This window comes from Bombus huntii, chromosome 15 (assembly GCF_024542735.1).
Source record: "Bombus huntii isolate Logan2020A chromosome 15, iyBomHunt1.1, whole genome shotgun sequence".
Lineage (NCBI taxonomy): Eukaryota > Metazoa > Arthropoda > Insecta > Hymenoptera > Apidae > Bombus > Bombus huntii.
The window spans coordinates 5,584,517-5,610,268 of NC_066252.1; the positions used below are offsets into that span (position 1 = coordinate 5,584,517).

A 25,752-nucleotide genomic window follows, 5' to 3' on the forward strand; every position below is an offset into this window, starting at 1 on the left:
CGAAATATTGTCATTTCTTCGTGACGAGTATACTCGTCGAAAAAAGCCAACTGATTAAAAAATTCTAATATCCGATAACGCTTTACTCTTTGTTCTTTCATTTATCGACTTAATCGCTATAACATTTTCTCAAGGCTGCTCCAATGGCGGTGATAGACGCAACAGTTGCATATCTATGTACGAGTATGTTTTCCAGAAAATGACTTCCACATCGACTGCTACTACTTAATGATTACGTAGACTCAGATAATTCCACGAGTATGGAATTCGAACAGGGATGAAGCGAGAAATTTTTGGATCCTACGGTCGCGCGGTCCTCCTCTAAACACTATAATTGGTAGTAAGGAGGAGTATAAAAATTCGATCGTTCAGCCGTAATTTCGTGAGTGTCCGGTGGTGGCGGTCGGCTTGTCATAAACCGGATTTACTGTCGGGCTTCGTGAACTTTATGAGGATCGGCAAAACGGTGTATAACGTGGGTATAGAAGAGGAGGAGGCAGAAGCGACCAATGGCGAAGGGGGAGAAGAAAGGCGTAGGAGGCCGAGGGAAGTCCTCGGAAGGACAGGTTCAAGGAACTCCACGAATTAGAGAAAATACGAGGCCTGGCTCAACGGTTAATTTCTGCTACCTCGTGGAATTATTGAAAGTGTTTCATGGATGAAACTTTTATCCGATTCTCGTGTTGTACACGGGGATACGATGCTCTTTTGAAGCAGAAGCTACTTTGGCAAACCGATCGCTGTTATTAGACCGGATTCTTCGTTTCTTTTCTTCTTTTCTTAATGTCTTGCGTCTGGAAGCTACGTTTCTAGTTAATTAAAGAGGCGATGTTGAGTCCATGTTGCGAGCTTCGGTTTGCCATCTTCCTTTTGCCGAGGATTGCTGTTTGAATTTAGATGGGAAGGATCGCATTACGTGGTTGCTTCGTGCTGCTTGAATTTAGATGGAAATTGCGAGATAGTGCGAGGAGTAGCCAAATATTGAAACAATTAATATCCTAACATCAATAACATCTACCGTGTTACGAGACAAATCGCAGAAAAAATCCAATCTAGTCCAAACACCATTCTATTAATTCATCGTCTTTTCACGTAACAACAGTTCATCTTTCTTTCCCTTTGTTAAACACTATAATGTCATTCCCGGTAGATTAATCTCTTCGACCCTGTTAATCTATCATTTTAATCTACACCAAAAGTCTCAACTTCACAAATGATTCTCTCTTTCTTTCATTGCAACAGAAAAAAGAGAAACACGAGACACAAAGAACAAAAATCATTAAAAATTGTAAAAACACCCCATTGTTATGTTTCTAAAGGTCGCGAGGACGCGTGGAAAAATGACGGCAGCTAGCGTTTCAAGCTGTCAGAATGTCCCGTCCGGGGATCAGCTCGCGGCACGAGCTACGTAACGCAATTAACCAGCGAGCAATTAATAACCGGCCGTTATAGATGCTGGCAGGAATCGTTCGATCGCATGGAATCGCGGGTACCGCTTCGTACGTGCGAGCAATATCGTTTCTATCCCCACCGTCTGTATTCCACTGTTCCCCACCAGTATCTTTGGTATCGTATCCCCCACTTAGGTGCCTCACCCTCGCTCTGTTTCTCCCGTGTGTGCAGCTAAAACGCAGGAAAGGGAACGTAATAGCCTCGCATGATACACCGCCATTAATCCGTGTATATACCCTTCCATACTTTGGAGGAATAGACACCTCGTACGCCTCGGTTTCATAGCCGGTTCATCAGCCGGATATCTCTCCCCCCCGCTTGCTCTCCTTCGCCTCTTCCTGTCTTTTCCTCTCACTCGCGATGATTTAATTTCGCCCCGTTCCCTCCATCCGAGGCCGTCCTCCCGCCTCTTTCTCTGCAGCCTCTCGCTGTGAGCAACCGAATCGCAGCGATCGGGTGACTGTTGGGTTTTTAGCGGATTTCGTGGCTAATTTTAAGGGTTGTTTTCGCAATTACGAAAAGACGGAGGAAGTGAAACGGCAGTAGTTTGAGACGGACCGTGTCCATTGTAACTATGTTTGCGGTTTCACCGAAGAAAAGCCAATCTATCGAGAGTAATCGGGAAACTCGTCTATCGCGGAGAACTCGAAGACTGCTTCTGTTCGTCTCTCAAATTGTTAGAGCGTAGTTTCTATCGTTGAAGGATTCGTCGTATACGAGGAGCTCTAGTACAGTATCTTTGCAAATGATAAGATATATTAAGGCTATGCGAGTTGTTTTTATCGAGTCGACTTCGAAGCCGGTGTCTTAGAAAACTCACCTGCAGGAACATTTCGCCATCGAGATGATGATGGTCGTAGGCAGCGAACGCCGCCAATTCCCTCGCCCGGTAATGCGAATCGTGGTGCGAATTTTCTTCCTTGTCTTTGTGCATCACCACTGCAACAGAGAACAGTTTAGCGCTTTGTTAACTCGTTTTAATCGAAACTTTCACCTGTAACGCTCTAAAAATGATCTGTGACATTATGCACACCTTAACCTTATGGTATTCATGTTAATCAAACGTTATACGATACGCATACATGTCGTGCGACATTTCATCTCTAGCATTAAACTTAATATCCGGGCAACAAGAGAAATTCGCAGAGTAAAAAATCGTAAAAATTCGGCGGCTTCGACAGAATATTATTTAACGCAAGGATCTGGTTCTCGTACATTTTGCAATTATAGCGTGCATGTTAAGCAAAGGGGTACGGCAGGTGTAACGGGCAACAGATCGACGGCTTATTATAGGGCTTAAAAGGAAGTGTCGCTCACATCCTGTCACGTATTGCCGGATCTTCTCCGCGACCGTTCTCCATTAATCTCCTTCCGTCGTTTGATACTTTCGCCGTTCGGATGACTCGTTCCCCTTCTCTCTTCTCCTCTTTTTCTTTCTCGCGGAAGGATTCGATTCGAAGATGGGGATTACACAGGCCAACGATAACAACGACACCTCAACGGTGGAAACCGTCCGTTTCTCTCAAGCGGAAGGATTCGATTTGAGAAGATAAAGAAGGCTTTCGGGTTGTTCGATCGCCATGTCCACTCTTCCTCCTCTTCTCTTTCTCGACTGACTTTCGCACGATAAGAACGAAGATAAAGAGTACATGATGAGATAAAATGCAATCGCTCGAAATAAAGATGAAATAAACTGACGTTTAGCATGATTATAGGTTCGGCAATGTCGACGATGAGTCAGAACAAGACTGGTAATACGCTGTGACAATTACATTACTATGATAGAGGAGATTATACGGTGCGGATAGAAGGTAAGTTGTGGACGAAAAACATTCTAATTTTAGAAAACACAATTGTATTTTACAAGAGTAACGGATAATTGGATATTTGGGTGATAAGCTTGGTAAAATGTGTCTAATCGTCGCTAGCGACCCAAGAGTTTGAAATTACCATGTGTTCTATGGAATCTAGGAACTGGGCAAAATGTTCATCTATATAGAATTTTATTATAATATATGCATATGTGTCTTGTGTTTTTTCGGTTGTGTTTCAAATTTTACCGATATAATCACGACAGTTGCGTTTCACTACAGCAGCGATAGAATTTCCAAATGTTTTACATAACACGTACAATATGCACGTCAAATTCAATGACGTGAAATTTCACGTTAAATCTCCTTGGAAAGTTGCAAATCCTATTTATCCCTTAAAATAACACCAATATTGGAATACAAAAAAGGTTAGAAATCAACTTCCATGTTAAATTCTCATGAAACACGTACACTTTTTTGTTTGTTAAAACGAGACCAAGCTTGAAATATAAAAATCCGAGGATCGCAACAAGGTTAAACATGAAACGTCATGTTAAATCTTCCTAAATATGTCGTAAATGTTCCTGTCCTTTAAAACGAAACCAAACTCCAAATATAATATAAAAATATCGATGAGATGTTAGATCTTCTCAAAACGTTGCAAATCCTCTTTGTTCCTTAGAACGAGACTCGAGACATGAAAGATCCGAGGTTCGCGGCATGGTTAAACACGTCGATTCCAACGAACGCTTGTTGTTGTTAGGGCATCGAAAACAATTCACTGGGAGGTTCGAACGTGGAAGTGAAACCTGTCGTACGGCGCGCGCGCGCAGCCAATGTGGGGACCCTGAGGTCGACACACGATTTTCGTATCATTTACACGAAGAAACCGATCGCGGCCGGGTAAAATACGATATTTCAGGAGTTCCAGGCCGAGGTGAAGTGAAAGCACCACGTCGTATCACCGCGTCGTCGTCGTTGCGGACCGTGTAACGAATAAGAACAAGACCACCTGTGAGCTCCGCCGGTCGGAGAGCCGGATGATACGAGTCCGCCGCGTCGATGCGTTTCGAAAGTGAACAACCTCCTCGCGGAGCATTTAGCGTCGAAGGGTATCGATGCGTGCATGAAAGATGTGCGACTTCGCCGATGGCCGCTCATAAAAAGGTGCACGCAATGTTCCTCCAGTGAAGCACGCGTGCGCCACGCGACCCTCCAGGCCAGTTTTCATCGTGCTTACTTAGTACTATCCTCCTACTACTCCTTGACGACAGCCACTCTATCCAGGAAGAACCTGACTCAAGATTAATCACCTACGTTGCGTTTCGATGTTCTTAATCTTTAATGGTGATGATGGAATCCTGCTTTGCAAATGTTCAACACAGATTACCGCATGTAGAGAATGTTCCAAGGAATTGAATGTGCAATGGAAAGTTCAACTTTTTCCACTCAAAATGTATCGCGACTGCTTAGACTACTATTAGAGGCACGGAATGCTTGAATAATTTCGCAAGTAGATATACGGAAACGTCATTTACGAATAGAGATATTTTACATATAGAAATATTATTTGAAAATATCGCTCCGATTTTCACCAACAATTTCATACGTATTTTTAAGCGATAATTTCAGTTTCAATTGCGGCAAATTATCTCAATCTTTTCGCCATTAGCGAAGCAGAATAGGAAAGTCAATGAAACGGTGAGCAGTAACAGGTTGTCCTGACGAGGAACGGGAAGGAATTGTCGAAAAGGAACGTTTGAGAGAAGGAATGACGCGTACTGGAAGGATGAGCAACACGGAGGTTGTTCACTCGTAAATAGTGGCACGCAATGTCGTGAAGCGGCCGCGTTCTGCCACGCGACCCTCTGGGACAGGATCCCATTTAGGATGGCCGTTGGGATAACGGCGTACCGCAGGATACGATGCTGCGTTCGCTTTATTTACCCTAACGACAATTCGATTTTCAATGCTCTTTCATTCCGTCTACGGCTAATGACCGTGGCTAATGCTTCCCCGATCGATGACTCTTCGCGTTTCCGACAGAATTCCTGTGTCAAACGACCGTGCACCAGAGTATTTGCAGAACGATCCACTGATTTCAGAGGGAACGAATCGATGTGAATGGGCGACGTGTAATTCTTCGCCACGGTCTTTGTATGAAAACGATCGTACAGGTGTATGCAGAAGCAAAGCAAACGTAAATTTCACGCTCGTGTTCGTCATGGAATATCGTTGTATCTTAATTTGCAGTTTATTTCGAAAATATCGAGACTCGAGGACGCGTTTTTCGTACGATACATTTCCGTGTAATGAAAGATAATTGGAATTTTATTTCAATTAGAGAGAGAGAGAGAGAGAGAGAGAGAGAGGCTGCGTCACATTTCGATTACTTCCCACACTTTTATCAAATTAAAAAATATAAAATGTTAGAAAATATGTACATTCGCTATTACAAAGCACAACTAACACACAAAAGAAACGTTTGAACGTCGTCATATATCGATTCTACCTATCAGAGACCACTATCTTTATTTCAATTTTGAATTTATCCTTAAAATAGGAGTAAAAATAGGGCTGAGCCACGTTCGAATTACCCTAAAACTTTTTCACGAAGGAACTCCATGGCAGCATTGCAAATCTCCAGCTCCACGCTACTTTTACTTCGATTTCAAGTTCACAAACCAGATGTCGAAACTCGAGGATGCGTTCGATTCGACTCATTTCGCGTTTATTTGCAGCAAAGGAGAGTTAGAAAAGAGCGCGGTATCGTCGGAGATGATCGTGTTCGAGCGACTCTCGTGGGAAGGCTCGTTCTATGTGTCACCGGAAGAAAGGTGTCGTGGACGTCACGGAAACTGCGCGAAACAACGCAACTGAAAGAAACGTGAAATAAAGAAAAGCATCCGTAGATTAGGATCAATCCGTGGAACAACGAGAGATTGGCACGGCGATGAGTCCGTGAGATCCGTGTTAATAATTGCACTTCCTCGCGCAAGGTCGACTCGCGAGGAGGCCGACGGACTGGACCGGAAACGACGGAATGAAAAGTAGCCAGAGGCCAATCGGAATGCGCGAACCGGAGCGATGGCGTACGGCCCTTCATGGACGCGTGAATCTCTTCGTGTGCACGCTTCGAAACGCGTGAAACACGATCTTACACACGAGGGAGCGAAAGTTTACTCGTCATGCTTGTTTGCCGAACGATTTAGGCTACATTTCGAGCCTGACACGCTTACCGAGCCAAAAGTGACGGCAATTGAATTAGTCAAGCTGTTGACTATCGGGTGTGGACGTGTCCATCATTCGTTTATCGTCCAATTTTCTACAGAAAGCAGATGCTGTCGAGAGGACGTTTCATGGGGGTTCTTTTGTTTGAAGTTTCTTCGGTATTGCGATGAAAAGGAAGACGAGTTAATTCGTCGGTGTACGCAATTGTCAATCACCTGGATACAACAGTTTTACTTACGAATCTCTTACATGCAATATTATTCTTTTATTTAATTCGCGTTCGTCTATATTTTATAATTCATAGGATTTATAGCTCGATAGGAATTTAGTATTTAGTAGAATTTAGTACTAACAATTGGGGGTAACACTTCACTCGAAAATCTTGCATCACCATTAGCTGTATCTGATAGTACGTAAAAGTCAATTACATTGATACAATGCTTAAACATTAGTATCAAATGTGATTAATACTTTTTTTATAATTCATTGATGAATAATTCAAAATATTAAAGAATACGTATAGGATTTTAGAAGAGTGAATTATGTGGCACGTCGAGCCAATAGAAATTATAATTTGTTATCTGTTAGTTTGTGATTATGGAAGCTTCTGCTTAAACCGGTTAGAATGCTTTTATAATTGGATATATTAAACAGGATGGCTATCGCTGGTAATAAAATGACAGAATGGTTCGATTTGGCAAAAGTGACGGAGGAAATTAAAAATGGTCCGTTGACACGCCCATCGTATGGGCCACGTGGACTGAAACAATCAAGCGGCGGCACGCGTATCGACGCGTTGATCACCGTGGACGCTTCCTAATTGGAATCGCATCCGACAACGCCGATCCCATTAATCATCGATCGATTATACGCTCAAGGAGATAATCACTTACTTAACCATTCACTTAGCCCGAGCCGGGACGAGTCGGCCTGCGTGAAACGCACCGTCATCCTGACGAAGGAACAGGAATACCTTGTCTGTTGGAAACTTTATTTGGACTATATGTCTAAATAAGAACAGCAAAATAGACGTAAAACGAACTAATCAGGCAACGTATCTTTCGATAGCTGTAGTTTCTTTTACCAAAATGAAAAATTAACGATATACTTAGGGTTCGGTACGTCTTTTAAGTGCTTTAAAATATCGAATATCTATTTTCAAAATTGTTTAAATCTCCGAGAAATCAATATGATACACGACAAGTAGAACGTAGATGCTTCTTTGAAGCGCGTTTGAAACAAATCTGATGACTCGAAGCGTACTTAAATTGCACTTGAAGTAGCGGAATGCACTCGAGGTAGAGTAAAATGTACTTGTTACAGCCTTAGCAGAAATTTCACAGTCGCTTCTGTTCTGTTTTTAAATATATAACGTAAAGAAATCGGCTGTCGTTTCAAAGAAAACGCAAAACGACGCTCGTCTCCCCTTCGAACTGAAAAATTATACTCTCGAATCTTTAGCGATTTCTCGACCGGACAAACTGAACCGGCTGCTATTAATGTTCCTAACTTTGACGAAGAACTCCTTCTCTCACTTCTACATTGACCACCAGAATTTCAATTTCTTCGAGCAATTCAATTTCACAGGAAACCAGCCGAAAATGTTACCCCTTTTTAGCAACCCCCAACTACTTCCTTCCTAATGCTAGATGCATTTACAAATACGTTGCCTTTCGTCCAAAAACCCGGTGATCGATCATCTAACAGCTGGCCTCGGGGTCTAAAGCTTCGACATATAATAAGAGCGGAAGCGAATCGCACGCCAACGAGGGACACAGAAGTCGCCATCGTCGTTCAAGATTCCTGGCGGGGCGAACGAATATGAAAGATTAGGCGCGAGGCACGCGCACTAACACACACGCTCGCCACAATTCTCGGTTGATTATGTCGCGAAAACGAATGGCTGGCGCGCGATAAGCAGCGAGACGAAGTGGTTTTCGTCGGGTAAGAACCGCGAAAAAGTCTTTTTTCGATCGGTCCCTGGCGGCTTTCTGAAAAACCACCGATCCTCGGCGTTTTTACCCGGGAACCTCGTAATCCCCTTATCCCGGCCAATTATCGCGTATTCTTCCTCCCCACGCGAACCAATTACCTCCGCGGCGAGCGTTCCATAGTGTCGTGACCTTTCGCTGCCGCCGTTCCTCCGCCATACTCTTCGGCCATTATTTATCTCGACCGCGGATCTATAGGCTCCTCGAACGTTTTAATTGCCCGTTCTAAAGTCCGTGATCTGTTTTGCTCGCGGGCCTATCCGACCTCGCGGCACGGCTTTGCTCAACTAGACATTGAAAGCACAGTAGAACTCCATTTATCCCAACTCCATTTATTGCAACGAAATTTTAGTTAATGCTCGGCTAACACGTTCTATGTAGCAGCATTTCCACGACCCCTACTATTAGCGAAGAAAAACATGGAAAACATATTTTAAAGTTAAAAGTAAAATTATTCTGAAATTCCATGAAATCTTTCTTCCATCGTTTATCGACGAAAAGCTGTATTTAAAGGGTTGAATCACACCTCGAAAGCTTTCCAAACTGCTACTTAACACCCTTCGTAATTTAGTCGACTGTATCGAATTATTCCATCTATATCGTGCAGGAAGATTAAGCAATTGTCGTCGATACACAAACCACTCAATCAACAACAATCGCGATAATTAATAAGAGGAGGATAATTGATTCCCAAGAAGGGCGTTTAGATTCCTGGCAGGTGATTGCGCGAGGACTTAGCAACGTGGTCTTTGATGGTTCACGCGAACCGCTGGCTCCGGTTCGTGGAAATAATTAGGCCGCGATTTCGATTCTTTCGCGTCCGGTGCGCGTTACCGGAGCGGAAATCGCGGTACGGTCGAAAGGGACGCGATTTCGCGCGGATGAAAAAGGAAAAGATACAAGGAAAGAGAGAAGAAACCAACTTTCCGGCGTAGCTGGATGGCAGAAACTGGAGGAAACGAAGTTAATTCGCGGTCTACCTCTGTCGGACGATAATAGCCATGAAGAGAGATTATTAGCCGGTCGTAACGAGCGATCGTACATACGTTCGCGTTGCTGATCGACGATTTATAAAGCAACGACCAATTGGGTAATTACCCGGCCGCTCCTTTGTGCTCCTGTCCCCTTTCGAATCTTGCAAACCATACAAATCCACGCAATACGAAACCATCCTTCCACGTTCGTAGATTGAGAGTGTGGTTTGCAGTGTTTCTTTATTCGACGATCGAGCGCTTCGAATTTTATTTTTCATTCTTTGGAGTTCGTGGTTGGTCCGACAGATATACGAGAAACCGTTCTGTACTTTTCTTTGAAAGAAACATTACTTCTACAACTGTTCGACGAAGAATACTGCTCTTTTCAGGGTATTCAACCTCCTCCCCCTGCCGTCCAATCATAGAAGGTGCAAGCTCTGTCAAAACCGGGCAAAAGAAAATACGTTTCTTCGATCGTTTTAATTCCTCAGCTGTGCGATATATTCGAAATCAAAGTTCCTAAAAATTAACAAACCTATGTGAATATTGAAATTTCCTCGATTCAAAAGCAAAAAACAGTTACGAGAGATACGTATACGTGAAAGCTTTCCAATTTCAGTCTCGATAGAGTTCTTTCGACGAATTCTATCTATCTATATATATATATTCCTCGAGTTCTAAAAGTTCTCTTACACGATTTACATTCAACAGCAAAGCCTTTAAAAATCAATAACGATACGTCGATATTCCGATTTTCTCGAGTCCGTGGAATAACGTATACCCACGTATTCAACCCCCGAATCGCATCGGGCGCGAACCGTCAGAGCGAAGCGAAAAGAAATTGCGTCCGCGGCGGGGTATATTCGGCGCGTATACACGATCTGATATCGCTCGTCGGGCAGAGCCAGACGCCGACAGTTTTTATCGAGGCGACGAGCCAGCAGCAGCACAGCCGAGGAAGAGAGTAGTTTCGCAAGCGCTCTTTAGTGCTCGACGCCACGATACACGGCCGCTCGCGACCGGCCCCTGCCGCCTCTCTCTATGTACAGTGACCGTATAAAGTAATCCGTCAGACAGAAGTGGGGTGATAATGCATGAGTGCGGTTGCCCCGCCCTATCCCTGTAACCGCGATAAAATCTCTCATTACGCAACGAAACGGACCCTCTGCCCGGCTAGACTGTTATCCTTAGACAGGAACTCTAATAAACCATACGTATGTGGAAATTTATATTTTCATTTCGGGACTCGACGTGTCTCAAACGTCCGACAACCCCTTTTCAAAGGGGCTGAAACGCACTCTCTCAACGTCTCTCTACGTTCGTTCCAACTTTCGACTATGTATTTGTATTGTCTTGTATTTCATTACGAGTAGATCCCTCGTTGATGGCTATGGTCTATTAAAGATGCAAACGTGCACAGAACGCATGGAAAACGTGGAAACGTAGGAAATATTTAAAGTGTAATAATCGTTTGGTACGATTAGCAGAATGCCATTACGAATGGTATTGTTGTATCAATTAAAATTTCCATAAAAATTCCCAGTCTGATTACAATATTAATTTGCGTAAACCTCTACAGTTATTTATTTAGCCAATATCTTTAACGATACAGTTAATCGTTCGGACGATGAATGATATTTAAATATTTTGAAAATAGCATGGTGTAGACGAGAGTTCTAAATGCTTCGTGTTTTAACTGTATTCGTAAAAATCCACGGTCCAATAGGAATCATAAATTTGCATAAAAGACTGGTCTATTTGGTATGAATATCTGCTACGAAGAGATTAATTGATCTAGTACTTACTGATAAGCTTCATGAATCTTCCGAAGACAGAATAACACAGATTCGATCTTCGATATTTCACTTTGTGGCAAGCAAAAGTTGCGCGAACGTAGAATTTCACGTAACATCGTATTGGCAAAGACGTTAATCTCTGATGTTTCGTCAAAGATTTGATCGAAGCGTATGGAGTTGAAAGGGAAAAATTCTGGGCTGATGACAAAGCGGATTGATATTCGCCGTGGCATTAGAGCGGATAGCCAGCAACAGGACCACGTACCCGGTGCAATTACGAATGATTACACGTCGCGGGAGGAAATGTGCACGCGGCACGACATGCGCGTGTGTCATAAACGCGACTAACGTGCCAATTTGTATCTATTGTTAATTAGCTCGCTAACAGCGAATTATTCGCGGACCGTGAATCGCGTTGTCTCTCCTCCTTCTTCTCCCTCCCTTGTCCTCTCTCAATCAGAAACTTTCTGTTTCATCGTACTATCCTGTGAACGCCTCGAGTTCGATTATTATTAGGTTGTCCGAGAAGTTTCTTTCGTTTTATGAGGGAATAATAATAATAGACGCACAACGTTTTTTGTTTTATATTATTTGCTGAATTACGTACGATCCATTTTGTGTTATTGAGATAATCACCGTAACGTTTCACAGACTTGGTTTCACGTTTGTATGAAGGTGCACTGTTGTAAAAAACACGCTTGCGAAAGAAAGACACTTTCCGGACAATCTAATATAATCAATTACACCACGCTCAGTCGGTATCTAGGAAATATGACCATACAAATGTCGTTCGAATTCCAAGGAAATTTTATTTTTGGAAATGGACTTTTCCCTAGACAAAATTCTATATACGGAAAAGAGTATCGAATTTTATCGTAGGAAGTATAAATTTCTTATTCGTAAATTTGTTCCGTGATAGCTGAATTTTGGGAATTCCGAGATCGTCAAAAATGATCTTTTTCGTCCCGATAAAATTTTGTTCGCCGAGAGAAGAGCTGTAAATTTTGACGGCGAAGATGAAAAATTATTGCGTGGACAGTTACACGATACGAGGATTCTTAAAGTTCTAAAATTCTTAGAAATTAACTTTCGACTAGACAAGATCTTCGACGCGATTTTATCATTGGAGAAAACCGAACGACTTAAGTGTTCTCTTTCGGAAAGTTATTCTGTGGACCTCTTTTATCGCGATTTAGTGTCTTTTTTTTTAATCAAAAAATGGGGAAAATTCGAGAGGAGAACTCTCGAGGGCGAGCACATAGTAAAAGAGAATCGCAGGAAAGCAGTCCTTAATGCCAATGGACTCGTGTCAAGGTGATTTGAGCAGCAATCTTGTAGCGGAAACACGGCGCACACAGACACGGTCGTGTATCATCATCGTCGACGTGGTCGTCATTGGTTATCGTTTGGCCTATAATCCATATTTCTTTCAACTTTAACTCGAGCTTCTCGTTGCTACCGCATCTCAGCATTTCGAGAATGTTAGCCTTAAAAAACGAGGGACGTTCACAGTGCGACTTTTTCCGCTAATATAATAGTGGAGCTTTCCAGAGCCTGTGGTAATAATAAACGAAGTAGGCCACGCGAGTGACTTACGTGTAGAAACACGAACGATAGAGAGAGAGTCGATAAATAACGCGGTGTCAGGATGTTTTAAAAATATTTTAAAGCCTTAGGCTGCTACTAAATCCACCGAGTTGCTAGATTTTATGGTAATCGAGCGACGCGAATTACTTTGTAAAAAGCTGATTATGCTTGGAAACGCGATCAATCTACCGAGATAGAGTCTCTTCCCTGAATAGCTCGTTAAACGAGGAATATTTAACCGCCGATGACTTGACTTGAAAACGTAAGCATGTAACAATGTATGTAAGTATACAACCTTGAGGCTTTAAATTATGTTTTATTTTTTAATATAAAATACCTGTCAGTTTATCGTCTGACAAAAATCTCTGACCGGCAAGAAACTGTTTTAATGTTGAGAATATATGAAGGTTTCAGCAGACCAGATTCGGATGAAAGATATACTTCGATTCAGCTTTTTGTATTTTTCCTATCTACATTGACAGAACATTTGTTCCAAACGTTATCTATTTCACCATGGATTCATGGTTTCAACCTCAAACGTTGAAATCGTAAACACATTATACACGCTATTGTTAAAAAATTGGAAACTATTATTCCAATTATATCTGGATCTAGTAATTTTATTAATAATTCAAAATTAATGCCACAATCATCTTTTACATTAACGAGATATTTCACGAAAAACTTTCGCCGGACTCAACGTATAAATCGTAGGCCAATTTTTAAAAAATTCCATGTAATCTACAGAAAATACCTGTAATAATTCCAATCTTTTGATTAATATTACACGTCGATCTACCTAATGATCGTGTCTCGCAACAGTGGCAAACTGTTCAACGTGTTACGAGCACATAACGATATATATTCATGGAAAGTGTCTACAAGCGTTCGATCACTTTCCTGCACTCGTGTACAAACCGCGAACTTTTCAAAGTGCCTCGTTCGCTCAACCTCAACCGAAAAGGTTCTAATTGGACCAGAACGATTACTATCTCCGATCTAAAACCCACAACGATCTGCAACTACCCCTGTGTAGCACCGGGCCCCTCTTTAAGATCGTGATCTCGATCCTGAGACAAGCGGAGTCAGAACGTAAGACTAAAATTCGAGGGAGGCGGACGCACGAAAGACCGGACTCGAAAGGCAAATCACATTATAATTAGCGCGTACAGCTGTAGATACGAGGGCAAATTGTATTAATGCATTCCGTCGTCTCTATCTAAGCGGCTATAGCACGGTGTCCAGCGGCGGAGGGCAGCTGTCGGTGGCGAGGCATATACTGCCTCGCGACACGACATCGTCATTTATCACCGTGCTTCGGGCTGCGGCTCGTGTGCCTTTTCTACATTACCTAATGAGTTTCATAACCGAATTAAATTTTTCGGCCCGTCCGGGTAAACGGGGCTGGGCGTCGTTAGGCCTGGCCACGGCATTAAAACCTCGCGGCCAAGATTAATCTGTGCCTCCATTAGCCGCTAACGGTGTCCCCCAACACCGCTCCCTTCCTCGCGCGCTTTCAGTTTACTTTGAATTTTTCATAGATCCCGTGAATTATTGAGCGTTCTATGATTTTTCGCGTCTCTTTTCAAAACTCGATTCCATTGCCTCTATTTCCATTGCCGGTCTTCTTAGATCCGTGACCTCTCGTCGAGTACGACGATTTTGTACTTTTCGCAAGTTAATCGTCTACTTACTTCGAGGTTGTCACTCTCCTGTTGAATTTTCCTTAGATCGGTGAATTCACGAGTATGCTGTAATTCTTTGAATTTTTCGTACGCTGATTCTGTTTACTTTATACGATAATCGAAGGAAGATGTACGTTTGGAAAGAGCGCTGGAAGTGACGCAGCAAGGATAATAGGTATAAGTTTCTGCGCGGTGTGGTTCATTCGGAAGCGATGTGCCAACACTCGAAAACCTGTGCAAACACTCGTTTGTTCGTCGCTCGTGGCGGTTCAATCGAGCCAAGGATAATGTACTTTGCTTGTTCGCTTCGCTGCCGGTCCTCTTGGCTGTCCAACTGTTCGGGTCCCACTTTCTTAAAATATTCCAAATGATAATTATGTTAGCCCAGGAGCCGACATTTTAAAGTCCCGATGGCGCTTGTTATGCATTCTTTATCTTAAAGCCAATACCGCTACATACTTAATTTCACATATTCTCCGACACCGACTGCCAACGATAATGATAACACGAGTTTTTTCGCCGGCGTATCTTTTCGCGTCATGTCGCATAACACGAATTCACGAATTCCAACATTGAATTACGTAAATTTTATAAAATCAAAATCCTTATCTTTGTTTCTCTTCGTATTTTAATTTACATAGAGCTGATAAGCAGCATGGCTCCCCAAGAGACTCGTACGTCGCCACACCAACTTCAAGTTGATAAAATTTCTTGAACATATCGAAATCGAAACACGATGAAAAAGAGTTGCAAAGGATTGCAAGTTGGATTTTCTATCGGAGATTCGATGCAGCTGGCAACGAAGCGATAAACAGTAGTATCATCGATGGTCCGCGAGCCTGCGGGAATCCGAAGAAACAGCGTCCCCCTTGCTCGCGGTTCTAACTAGAATGGATCGCCATAATTTTTCAGCTAACCGAAACGTCCCGGGCCGCAAACGAGCCTGACAAAATACGGAAGGTGGGAATACATTATCCCGGGTCATTTGTACCGGTCTCCCTGTTTCCATGTTCCGTGCTCCGCGATTTCATGATCGTCCTCGATGATTTGTGATTGTCGTTCCGCCGACGGACCAACAAACTCCTCCCCTTCGGACAATCTTCGAACGATCTCTCCGGAAACCGTAGAAATACTGCGAGCACGCTTCTTGTCCCTCGACCACTTATTTTTAGGCGGATATGTTCGAGGATTATACCTTTTGAATTTTGTTAAATCTTGGTTGAATCTCTAATTGCAGAATTTTTTACCCTAAGCGGATTTCTATGACAGAGTCGACATTTTCTAAACTCTTCTAAGCTCTTCTATGTAAATAACTGGCTCAAAGATTCGAGGTTTGTAGATTTTGCTTCGCGATGCAGACAGTTTGTGTTTTTGGCCGAGGTATTGAACTTGAAGCGAAGAATTTGTAGATTACATTTTTGAATTTTCAAGCCATTTATAATTCTCGTAAATCTGAAGCAGCAGTGCTGTTAACAACAGGACATTAAGTGGCAAGGACAACGTTGGTTTAAACAAGTCTCGTGTAAATAAATGATCAAGAAAGTGCATCGAATCGCGTAACAATTACTTCGATCGAAAATATACCGTTTCGAAAGAAGCTGTATATGGTTCATCAAGTTTTATTCGAACAAATTCCACGTCCGTGTAACAGCGTAACCTTGCAACAATAGGTGGAAGATTCTCAAAGTTTCTCAAAGTCTCTAGATTCCAGCTTACGGCACAGATATTTTCCGACAATTCCATCGATCGAATCCACTCGACTAGAGTCGTCTGTTTCCCAAAGGACGAGTATAGCGCTGAGCGAAACGAGCAAATCCCCCCGAACGAAAAGTCACGCCTCAAGAGAGACATTTCCTCGTCGGAGAGGCCGCTAACTGGCCGTATTATAATAATTACAGGACGAACGCAAGCTGTTCCCCTTGGTGCGCGGGGTGCTGAGCCTCTCTGGTTTAACCCTCGTCCCAGGGCCGTCTGTCCTCGATCATCCGGACCGTTTCGCGATCGAGCTCCAGCCTACGTCATCCGCCTGATTTTATCGAATTTAATTAGCAAACGAACTGGCCAAGGCAATGACCGTGACTGGCCGCTCTCTTGCTCGAAGCCACTGAGCGGCGACCATTAAATTTCGATTAATCCGTCTTGCGCACTCTTCTTCCCTCGTGTGCAATTATTTTGTCCCGTTCGAGGACGTTCATGCTGAGTTTCGTGCTTTCACGGTTCCGCCGTTGCTCAATGCCTCGTCCTTGCTATCACTCACTTTATCCATTGTTCCAGAGTTATCTCGGAAAATGATACGCGCCGTCTTTTCCCCCAAATCTGATAAATATGCGAAATAGTGTGTGACGTATTTGTATTTATTTAGAGGCTGTTCTCGGTGGTAACGGATCGCAGACGTTTATGGCAATTTACATGAATGCAAGATAAAGAGACGTCGAAAGAAGGAAAATGAAATTCATTTGTAACAAATTTCGCAAAAACACGCTACAATTACGAACTTGAAACACTCTATTTAACGCGTTTACCGGGGAGTTTTATGGCAAATTCTACGAAATGTCTAAGAACCTCGAAGCACGTGCTATAATTATCGACTGACTCGGGCAAAATTTTCCAGAAGACGACAGTAGCGTAAAAAGGCAAATGTGTCAGAGGCGATCGATGGAAATTAATTAGTCGAACGCGTGTATGATTACGGCAAAGTCGATCAACTAATGACACAGAGTGCGTAATGCCGCGTTTCCGATTGCACGCGTACCTACGCGAGCCGATGCAAAAAAAGAAAGGCGCGCTTTTAATGCGAGACAAATCCAGTGAGCGAGTTCGAGCCATCGATTAATAGCCGGCTCGCAATTATAGATTTTATCGGCGGTGCATCTTCCTTTGCTTAAGCGTGCTTTCTCGCTCGAAAATAATAATACATCGCGGCAGCTTGCAATAATAAAAACGAAAGCGTCATTATTTGAACTGAGAAATTAAAGCGATCGGCCCCGCTGCATTCGTTTATTAACGTCCATCGCGTATTCCTTCGCGAACGCGACACTCCGCTGTATAACACTGACAGATATTATCGAAATTCCCGCCAAATTGTTCGTTGTTTAGTCGTCTGATGCATGCGTGCTGCAGTTTTGAAGCATCGAGCCAGTTTCAGCGATTGTCAACGGGTTTAAATTTATACATATTCAAAACGCTTCGATATAGATCAACATTGTTTTATACGTCTTTATACGTCTATAATTTTCCTTAGTTTATTTGTCAGAGATAAAACAGAAGAGATCCTAGGATTCTTTCTATTCAATTCAATTTAACGGAGAGTAACATATAAATAATTATGTGTAGAGCAAAATTTTATTACCGGATGAGAACTTTGATTTGTGGTGCAGACAAAGAAACAGTACGAATTTGTTTGTACGTTTGTTTGAGAATGAATTTCCTAGAACAAAAATATTGTTTGAGCATCGGAAACGCGACTATCTAAGTAGAATGTGACGAACAAGTCAGACTAGGTCATCTAGTCATAACCGAAAACTCTGACGAATTATTAGGTGGCCAGTCATAAGTATATTGGGATTCTTGCAAATCGTAATTACTAATATACAAGTTATTAATTAATTATCCATATTTTGGACGTCAAAATATTTACTGCTCATAAAAGCAATACTAAGTATAAGTAATACTCTACTCTAAACGGAGACTTTTTAAACGACGATCAAATAAAACTGTAGTACACTATGAGCTTGAAGTACCGCTTTCAAGAAAATCTACCTTGCGTAAAATTTTTCTTGCAACGGCATTTTCAAGCAACGTCGTAAGAAATTTCTGGATTCGCGAAGAACTTCCAGTCTTCTATAATTGAAAGAATCAATTTGTGGGACCGTCTGACTGACATTTAATCCTTTCAAAAGGATCGTAGCAGAAGGAGAAAACGCAAAAAAGTGAAAAAAAAGACAAGAAGGGAACACAACGCTGAGAGCAAACGAGGCGCGTGCAGGTTGATTCGATTACACAGTTCAAATGAAATTTGTAATTTAATTAGTTTCGTAGTACCACGAGGCAGGACTTTTTGCCTTCTTTGAGAGTTCGCGTGCCCGCTCATACACGTGAGCCCGGAGGCCGGCTGCCGAATTCAAATTAACCCCCCGCACAGGCTCGGTAGCGGCAATTTTCTTTTCCCACTCTGTCATTCTTGATAAACCGCGTGTAATGCTCGAACGTGGAATTTCCAGTGACGAACGCGACTCGACGGATAACGAAATTAGACGCGTGTTAATCTGGAAACACCAGCCACTATATCCCGACGAAGTATAACGAAAGGCTGACCTGAAGAAGACACACCTTTCTCGCTCTTTAGAATTCTTCCCTTGAATTCGCATTATTAACACTGATAAGTCAACAGTTTGTAAGTTTTCGTAGAAATTTGGTAGACTTACAGCGGTGCATTTTCAACGATTTTAACGGAATCTTTGTAAAACGCGTGAACAAAAGCATCATTGTCTCGTTGTACGACGTATTGTACATTCTGTATAAAATTAGGAAACTTTGTAAAATTGCAATGGATGGTCTGCGGTCTCTCATTGAAACTTTCATGTTATGATGGTATTGTGAATGAGATTTCACCGTAGCACGTTCTTATATCGCTTTAGTAATCGATAAAGTCGAACAAACTCAGTCGACTTTTCTATCGGTTTTATTAAACGTTTGACGAAGAATTCAAAATTGTTGTACGCGAATTGGCAGGAATTAAAATTTCACCCATGGCGGCGTTTTAAGGTTACGATTGAAATAAGCGGGATTTAAGCAGCGGAATATTCACCTAGTTTCTAAGTGTTCGATGCCTCACGATGCAAATCCGTTTCCAAGTGTCGTGAACGTGTTTCTAAGCAGATGTTTCGCCACTTAGCGCGCATAAGTGCCGCTCTATTGAGCAGCTGTTTGTTTCACGCGGGCCGCGATTTCTAACGAACTTCTAAATTACCGTTTTTGCGTCTGATTACGATAATATCTGCGCAGCTCGTTAGGAGCCAACGGAAAACAGGCTGAACCTTTGCTAATGCACCGCAAGCGAAATAGAGATACGACACCAAACGAGTCAATCGTAGAAAGATTACGACTGTAGTAAATCACTGAAATCTCCGCCCCTCAGTTGTAAAACTCACAAAAGATTAATCAGTATATCCTTGATTAGCTGCTTCGCTTCGTACAACGTATATAAAAATTGGCTCCACAATAGAAAAACGATTTGTAACGATGGGACGAAGATATTACTACACGACATTTCGTATGCGTGCATTGAAATCACCTGCTTGAGCTTGATACCTCATCTCTCTTGTAATAACGAGAAAAAATAAAAAGAAAGAAAGAAAGAAGGGCGAAAGACGAAAGTTATTCAAACAAACGTCAGCAATCTCCTACACAATTATATTAATATTATTGGTACAATTCTACAAGTCATAGGTCATAAATTGTCTGCACTAATAAAGTTTCTTGTACAATAAAATCGATTTGGAGGATCGAGAAATTTTACAAATTACCAATCATTCGATTATCATCTATCTATCAGTATCAGTATCTATCAGTATCAGTATCAATATCAATATCTATCAGTTTATTCGTAATTTATCGTGCGGGAGAGTCTTCGATAGAAAATTTTCATTCATCTTACGATATAAATAAGTTTCTCGTGTAAGTTTTATTTAATCAGCGAATAAATTAAAAGAGAAGAACATTCTTAAGAACAAACTTCGCGTTTAAAATTACAAATGTTCAGCCTACAGTATAAATAAATATTTTTCGCCGGAATATTTTATTTAATTAGCGAGAATATGATAAAAATACACGGCACTCGAGTTTCTTTTGCAGAGAAATTGGATTACCGAAGATCCGGCGCGTGAATCAAAGATATCGTGTCGAGTGTTCGAGATATCGTTATTTCAAGTCAGCGGCGCGTCGCGGCGCGGCGTCGTCCACTGTTGACGGCAGTCGGTGGGGTGAGTTCGGCTCGGGGGTTGCCGGTTATCGCGGGACTAAATCAGGCGGCAATTAACGGGCTAGGCCGGCAGCCGGCAAACCGTGATACCACTCGAATTCAAAATTTCATTAATTAATGTGCCTCGAACGAATAATACTTCTCCCTTCTTTCACCTCCGCGCATGTTTTTCCACGCTACGCTCCCGTCTCTATGTCACGGAACACGCCCGCCTTGTAACGTTTACAACTTACGCGTTGCTTTCTTCGCTAATACTTCAAATTACAACGTTCAATGATCATACACGATGAAATCGAGACTTTCGGGCTTTTCCAACCAAATTTCCACGCGTGTACATTTCAAATTTAATGCATCGAATTTCGATACCTATTGATAATCGTCGACAATGAAGTTGATAATTCGAGATATTAAAACTTAGATTTTCACATTCCTCCGAGTAAAAGCAACGATCTACAGCTTTCACAATCCGTTTCTAATAAATAAAATATAGTTCTTTTGGTAGAGTAGAGAGACGAAGAATCGAGACGAGTAAGCATGCAAGACACACATTTCAGGGTTCTAAGACACTGGAAACCTTTCGCGGTGGATCGCAGCATGGACGCGCGGATCTACAGCTAATCCACTTATGGTATCCGATGTCGAATACACTGGCCGGTGTTCGGTTTCACCGTAAATAACAAGACGAGCCGGCTAATTCGCAAATCTTCTCAAAGCGCGAGATCCGATGTGAAAGGCATGATCCACTGTCCGTGATAGAGAGAAGAACGCATCGCCGACCAAACTTTCGAGCTCTCGTTCGCGGATTACGCGCGACAAGTCTACAACCACATCGTGTTTTCGTGTTTCCCTGGTCCTGTAGTTTTATTCGATGGATCTGTATCACCCAGAAGTTTTACGCTTTCTTTTATTCTACCAGAATTCGAACTTTTAATATCCAATTACAAACACCAGTTTTATTATCGTGCATCGATCCTCAAGAATAATATCGACTCTTAAAAAGACAAGATCATTACGAGTCCATCTGTCGGTACTTTTTTAATCGAACGATATCTTGTAAAAAATTAAGCAAATGCGTATACGAATACTTTCGTACTATGGTAAAACGTTATCATATATCAAACTATTTCATTCGTACCAAACGTGAACTTTTGCGGGAAAAATTCCTTACGTCGCAAGATGTATGAGAAATTCCACATACCAGAAAATATAGAAAAACTTGCGACTATCTGAGCTATTGATCGCTACGAAAGAAACAATCGATGTGGCAGTTTCAGCGGGACAATTCGATTCTGCAAGCGATACTCGCATCGAAAAGAATCCACAGGGCGCGTTATCGTAGCGCGTCACCTGGACGCTCGTGAATCTGTTCTCCAAGCGGATTCCAGCGGTTGGACCCGCTCATTAGCATCATAATAACGAGCCCCTATGTCTTTGAGCCTGTATTTACGATTCCGTGTCGCGTAGTTGATGCGTATTGGTGGCGCGTATATATCCGACGCGGCGCGCCGCGAAGAAGGTGTAAGGTAACATCGCGTTCCTCGATTTCGGACCACACCGGTGTCTAGATCTGTAACTTTGCTTTCTACCATACGGAGAACGAGAAACACTCTGAACAAGAACGACGAAGAATAGCGACGAAAAATTCGCGATGAATGTGTGAAACGTAAAGTGTTGAAGTTTGGTTGAAACATTTGACTAGTAAAATAAAGAACAACGATGTTAAGCGGTAAAGGTATAAAGTATCATCGCGTCCTATTGCGGACCACCCTGAAGTGGCTTCAGCCGGCGTTCTTCGCCATCACCTGTCCCGAGCCTAACAGAATGGCTAACAGAAACGCGATTACATACTTCAAGCCCAATTTCGCGCTACATTTATTACCGCTACTTTCTGCCCACCGGCTAGCTGCGTCATATCTGCGTCGCTTGTACAAGGACATGTTCTTGATATGTAGTTCCTTTCTTTCTTCGTTTTTGAATAATAAAAATAATTATCGGTGCGTTTGACATTTTTAAACGATACCTTAATTTCCTCTGGTTAAAAAACAAAAGTCACACACGAAACAATAAATAACAAATTTGCTAGTAGAATTAATGCCTTGTACGAACTGTAAAATTGCACATAATAGGCACTATATCTCATGAAATTTAAAGCCACGTCCATAAACACCAGGCACATTAGACAATGAATACAGGGGCACGTTCACAGGGATAGAAAGTGGTATGAGGCGAGGCAAAGAGAGATCATCTGCATAATGACGTGCCCCGAAAGCGGGGCCTCCATTTATTTCGAGCAATTGCCATGCATCTGGATGGGAATCCGGCGAGGTCGGTTTATGAGCCGGCTGATTGATCCCTTCTCCGCCAATATCGATCGTTATCGATCCGCTCGAGCACCGTGGCCAGCGATGTTTCTTTAATTACGCGCCGATTGCAGACTATCCGGACGTTCCTTCCGAGAACGCTCGGCCGTTCCTCGACGATGCATCGGAAAATCGATCGTCCCCCTCCCCCCCCCCCCTCCGCCTCCTCCCCGTCCGCCCTCTTCCAGTTCTAGGCCTTTTCGACTTGGTTTCGCTCGATTCGAAGAAATGTTTACAAAGAAAATAATATTCCACGCGACGATAACTCAGACACCGATTGAATTAATCATAAAAATTAACTGAAATAACTGGAATCGTATGGGATTGAATTTAGAAATGAAAAGGGTTATCGAAATTCTACGGAATAAAGAGAAGCTTTCCAGGGAGTCTACAGAGAAATTCACAAATCTGTATTTGGAGAATTGCGGATGAACGTTGGGATTAGAATAATCGGATGGAACTTTTAAGAGACTCCAAAGAGAAATTCAGAAATGTGTATATACATATTTGGAAAAGTAGATAGCTAGTAGATAGCTGGAATAGTAAGATGAAATTTTCGAAAAAGTCGAAAGGGAAATTCGGAAATCTGTATTTGGCAAAACGGTAGATGAATATTAGAACGAAAGGGTTGAACCTAATTTTTCCTGGATACGAGTCAAGTCGTACGTCGACATCGACATCGGGCTCGATCTCCGCGCGTAGAGAGCAGCTCCGATAATTCCAGGCAGGACAGGCTGGCGCACGCGCCTCCGGCCGGAAGTACTTAAATCCATCATGGCGTCCACCGGAAACCGCCTGAGTCACTCGCGTAATCGTACCTCCTCCCGATGTATCGATTTTCCTGGACGCTTCTGCGAGGCCTGGTTCGGCCGACTTCTCCTTTATCTCCACTCTTTCTGTCGCGTTTATTTCACACAACGTGAAAACTCGCCTTTTCGCATCGCCAATTATATTCCATTCTGCCGCTTCTAACATTACGCAAAATTCTAAACACCAACCGATCGTTGACCAAGTTAGCTGTTGCGACCTCTTTGAAAAGTGTGTACGTAAAATGTGTCGCAAAAAGTAAGCAACGACGAGTATACTCGTCAAACACAGAGAATGCGACAAAATGGTATTAAGTTGCAATGAAATGACCGTTTTATTTCTTAATTTTATTACTGCAATTAATAAATCGCTATTTAAACGGCAAATTGTGGCTACTTCTTACGCACGACGAATGTACTCGTCAAAAACAGCTACCTGGTTGATATTTAAATTTCGTTGGGAAGTTTCAATTTTGATTGCGAATGGTCGAAGGTAGAGAAATTCGGAGGATATACGCTTGAGAGAAAAGTTTCGTGAAATACTTCCTTTGAAATAAAGTATTCACATTTAAGTACACAGCAGAGACGGTTGCTTTATTGTAACTGATGCTTAACACGAAAGTGGCAAACCGTTCGAAGTAAACGTTAAGCCGACATCGTTAACCGCGAGATTTTTTTTTTTTTTTTTGTTTTTTAGGAAACGTTGGTCGCTTTTGGAACAATCAATGATCCTCGAAATACTCGCCGCGTTTAAACGGAGATAGTTTCCCGGAATCGGGTCGGTGCGAGCGAAGAAATCCGATTTAATTGCTCAGTTTGGGTCGCTTATCAGAATTTTCGTGGAATGTCGGTCGTCCCATTTATTCAGCGACCGATCGTATCGGATAATTTCGGACCGGTGTAATTGCACGCGGGACATGTTTGCGCCGACTGTTGATTTATCTCGAGACGTTTCGTTACGTGTGACTAGCTTCTACTTAGTAGCTCAACTATTCTTCGTTACGAGTGAACTTCGCTCAATCAATCGAAGTTTTCGATCTTAACTCTGAACTACCTTGAAGAATTTTCCTCGTAAAGTAGGTCTTCGGGTACATTGTTGCTCGTACATGGACGCTAACGATTTCCCAGTGATGTTTGAATCTTGATTGGCATCCAGAGAAAAATGGCAATTAAGGGCACTGCTTTTTAAAATTTATCTTAGAATTTGCCATGATTCGTACTGTCTCTTTGGTGATAGATAAATTTACAAAAATAAAGTCTGGATCTAGGCGTCGAATATTAATTTTGTATCTCGATAAATTGACAACTGCATAAAAAGTGGAATTGATCGGTTTGACTTTTGAAAGGCTCGTTTGAAGTTTACATCATTTTCTAACTGCCCAGATACTTGTCAACGAAGATATACATCGTTCGACGAACCTAATTGCAACAGAGAAGCAGGAGAAAGAAACCTAAGAGGCCAAGACACGTGGTGAAACGAAACGACGCGAGAAAGGATAAAGAGATTCTCTGTGATCAAAGTGAAGACTACGCGCGACTGAGGAGAATCGAAAAACAGCGAATGGGGAGAAAACGATAACAGATCGGTTTACACGGTTTCGTCGGCATAGACGAAATCGATTTTCAGGGACGAGAGCCATTTCAGAAGTTTACGATTAGAGAACAATTGACTGGCAGAGTTAACCTGCGAGGAGGGTTGCGGTGAACCTTCTCGGTGGCAGACTTTATCGATCTCCCGTGGCCTCAAACGACTACCCTGGTACCTTCTTCTTCCTTCTACCATTCTGACGATAAAGCGACTGGGGCGTGTTCGTCCTATCTTTTTTCTTATTCCAACTATCATCGATGCCTCTTCGAATCCACGATTTCGCCTTTTCGTCCCATATATTCTTCCCTTGTTCGGCCGTCTTGAATCGCGTTCGATGATTAATCGTCGCTCTGCTGATCGGGAATCATAGCGGCGATCTTCGTCGACACCGCGAATTAACTGTGAATTCATAGAATCGTCGCGAACGTCCTTCGTACTGTACGTAGTATTGGTCGAATGCAAACGAGTTTCCAAGTTTCGCGTTACCGCTA

The 25,752-nt window shown here is 42.4% G+C and overlaps 1 protein-coding gene across 1 annotated transcript in view; it reads right to left on the minus strand.

Moving 5' to 3' along the window:
• Positions 1-25,752, minus strand: part of LOC126873923 (aryl hydrocarbon receptor protein 1) — a 160,041-nt gene that overhangs the window by 36,079 nt on the left and 98,210 nt on the right. Inside the window, exon 3 of the mRNA XM_050635302.1 lies at positions 2,273-2,391. Coding sequence (XP_050491259.1) covers positions 2,273-2,391 — 119 coding nt within the window. The remainder of the gene's footprint in view (positions 1-2,272; positions 2,392-25,752) is intronic.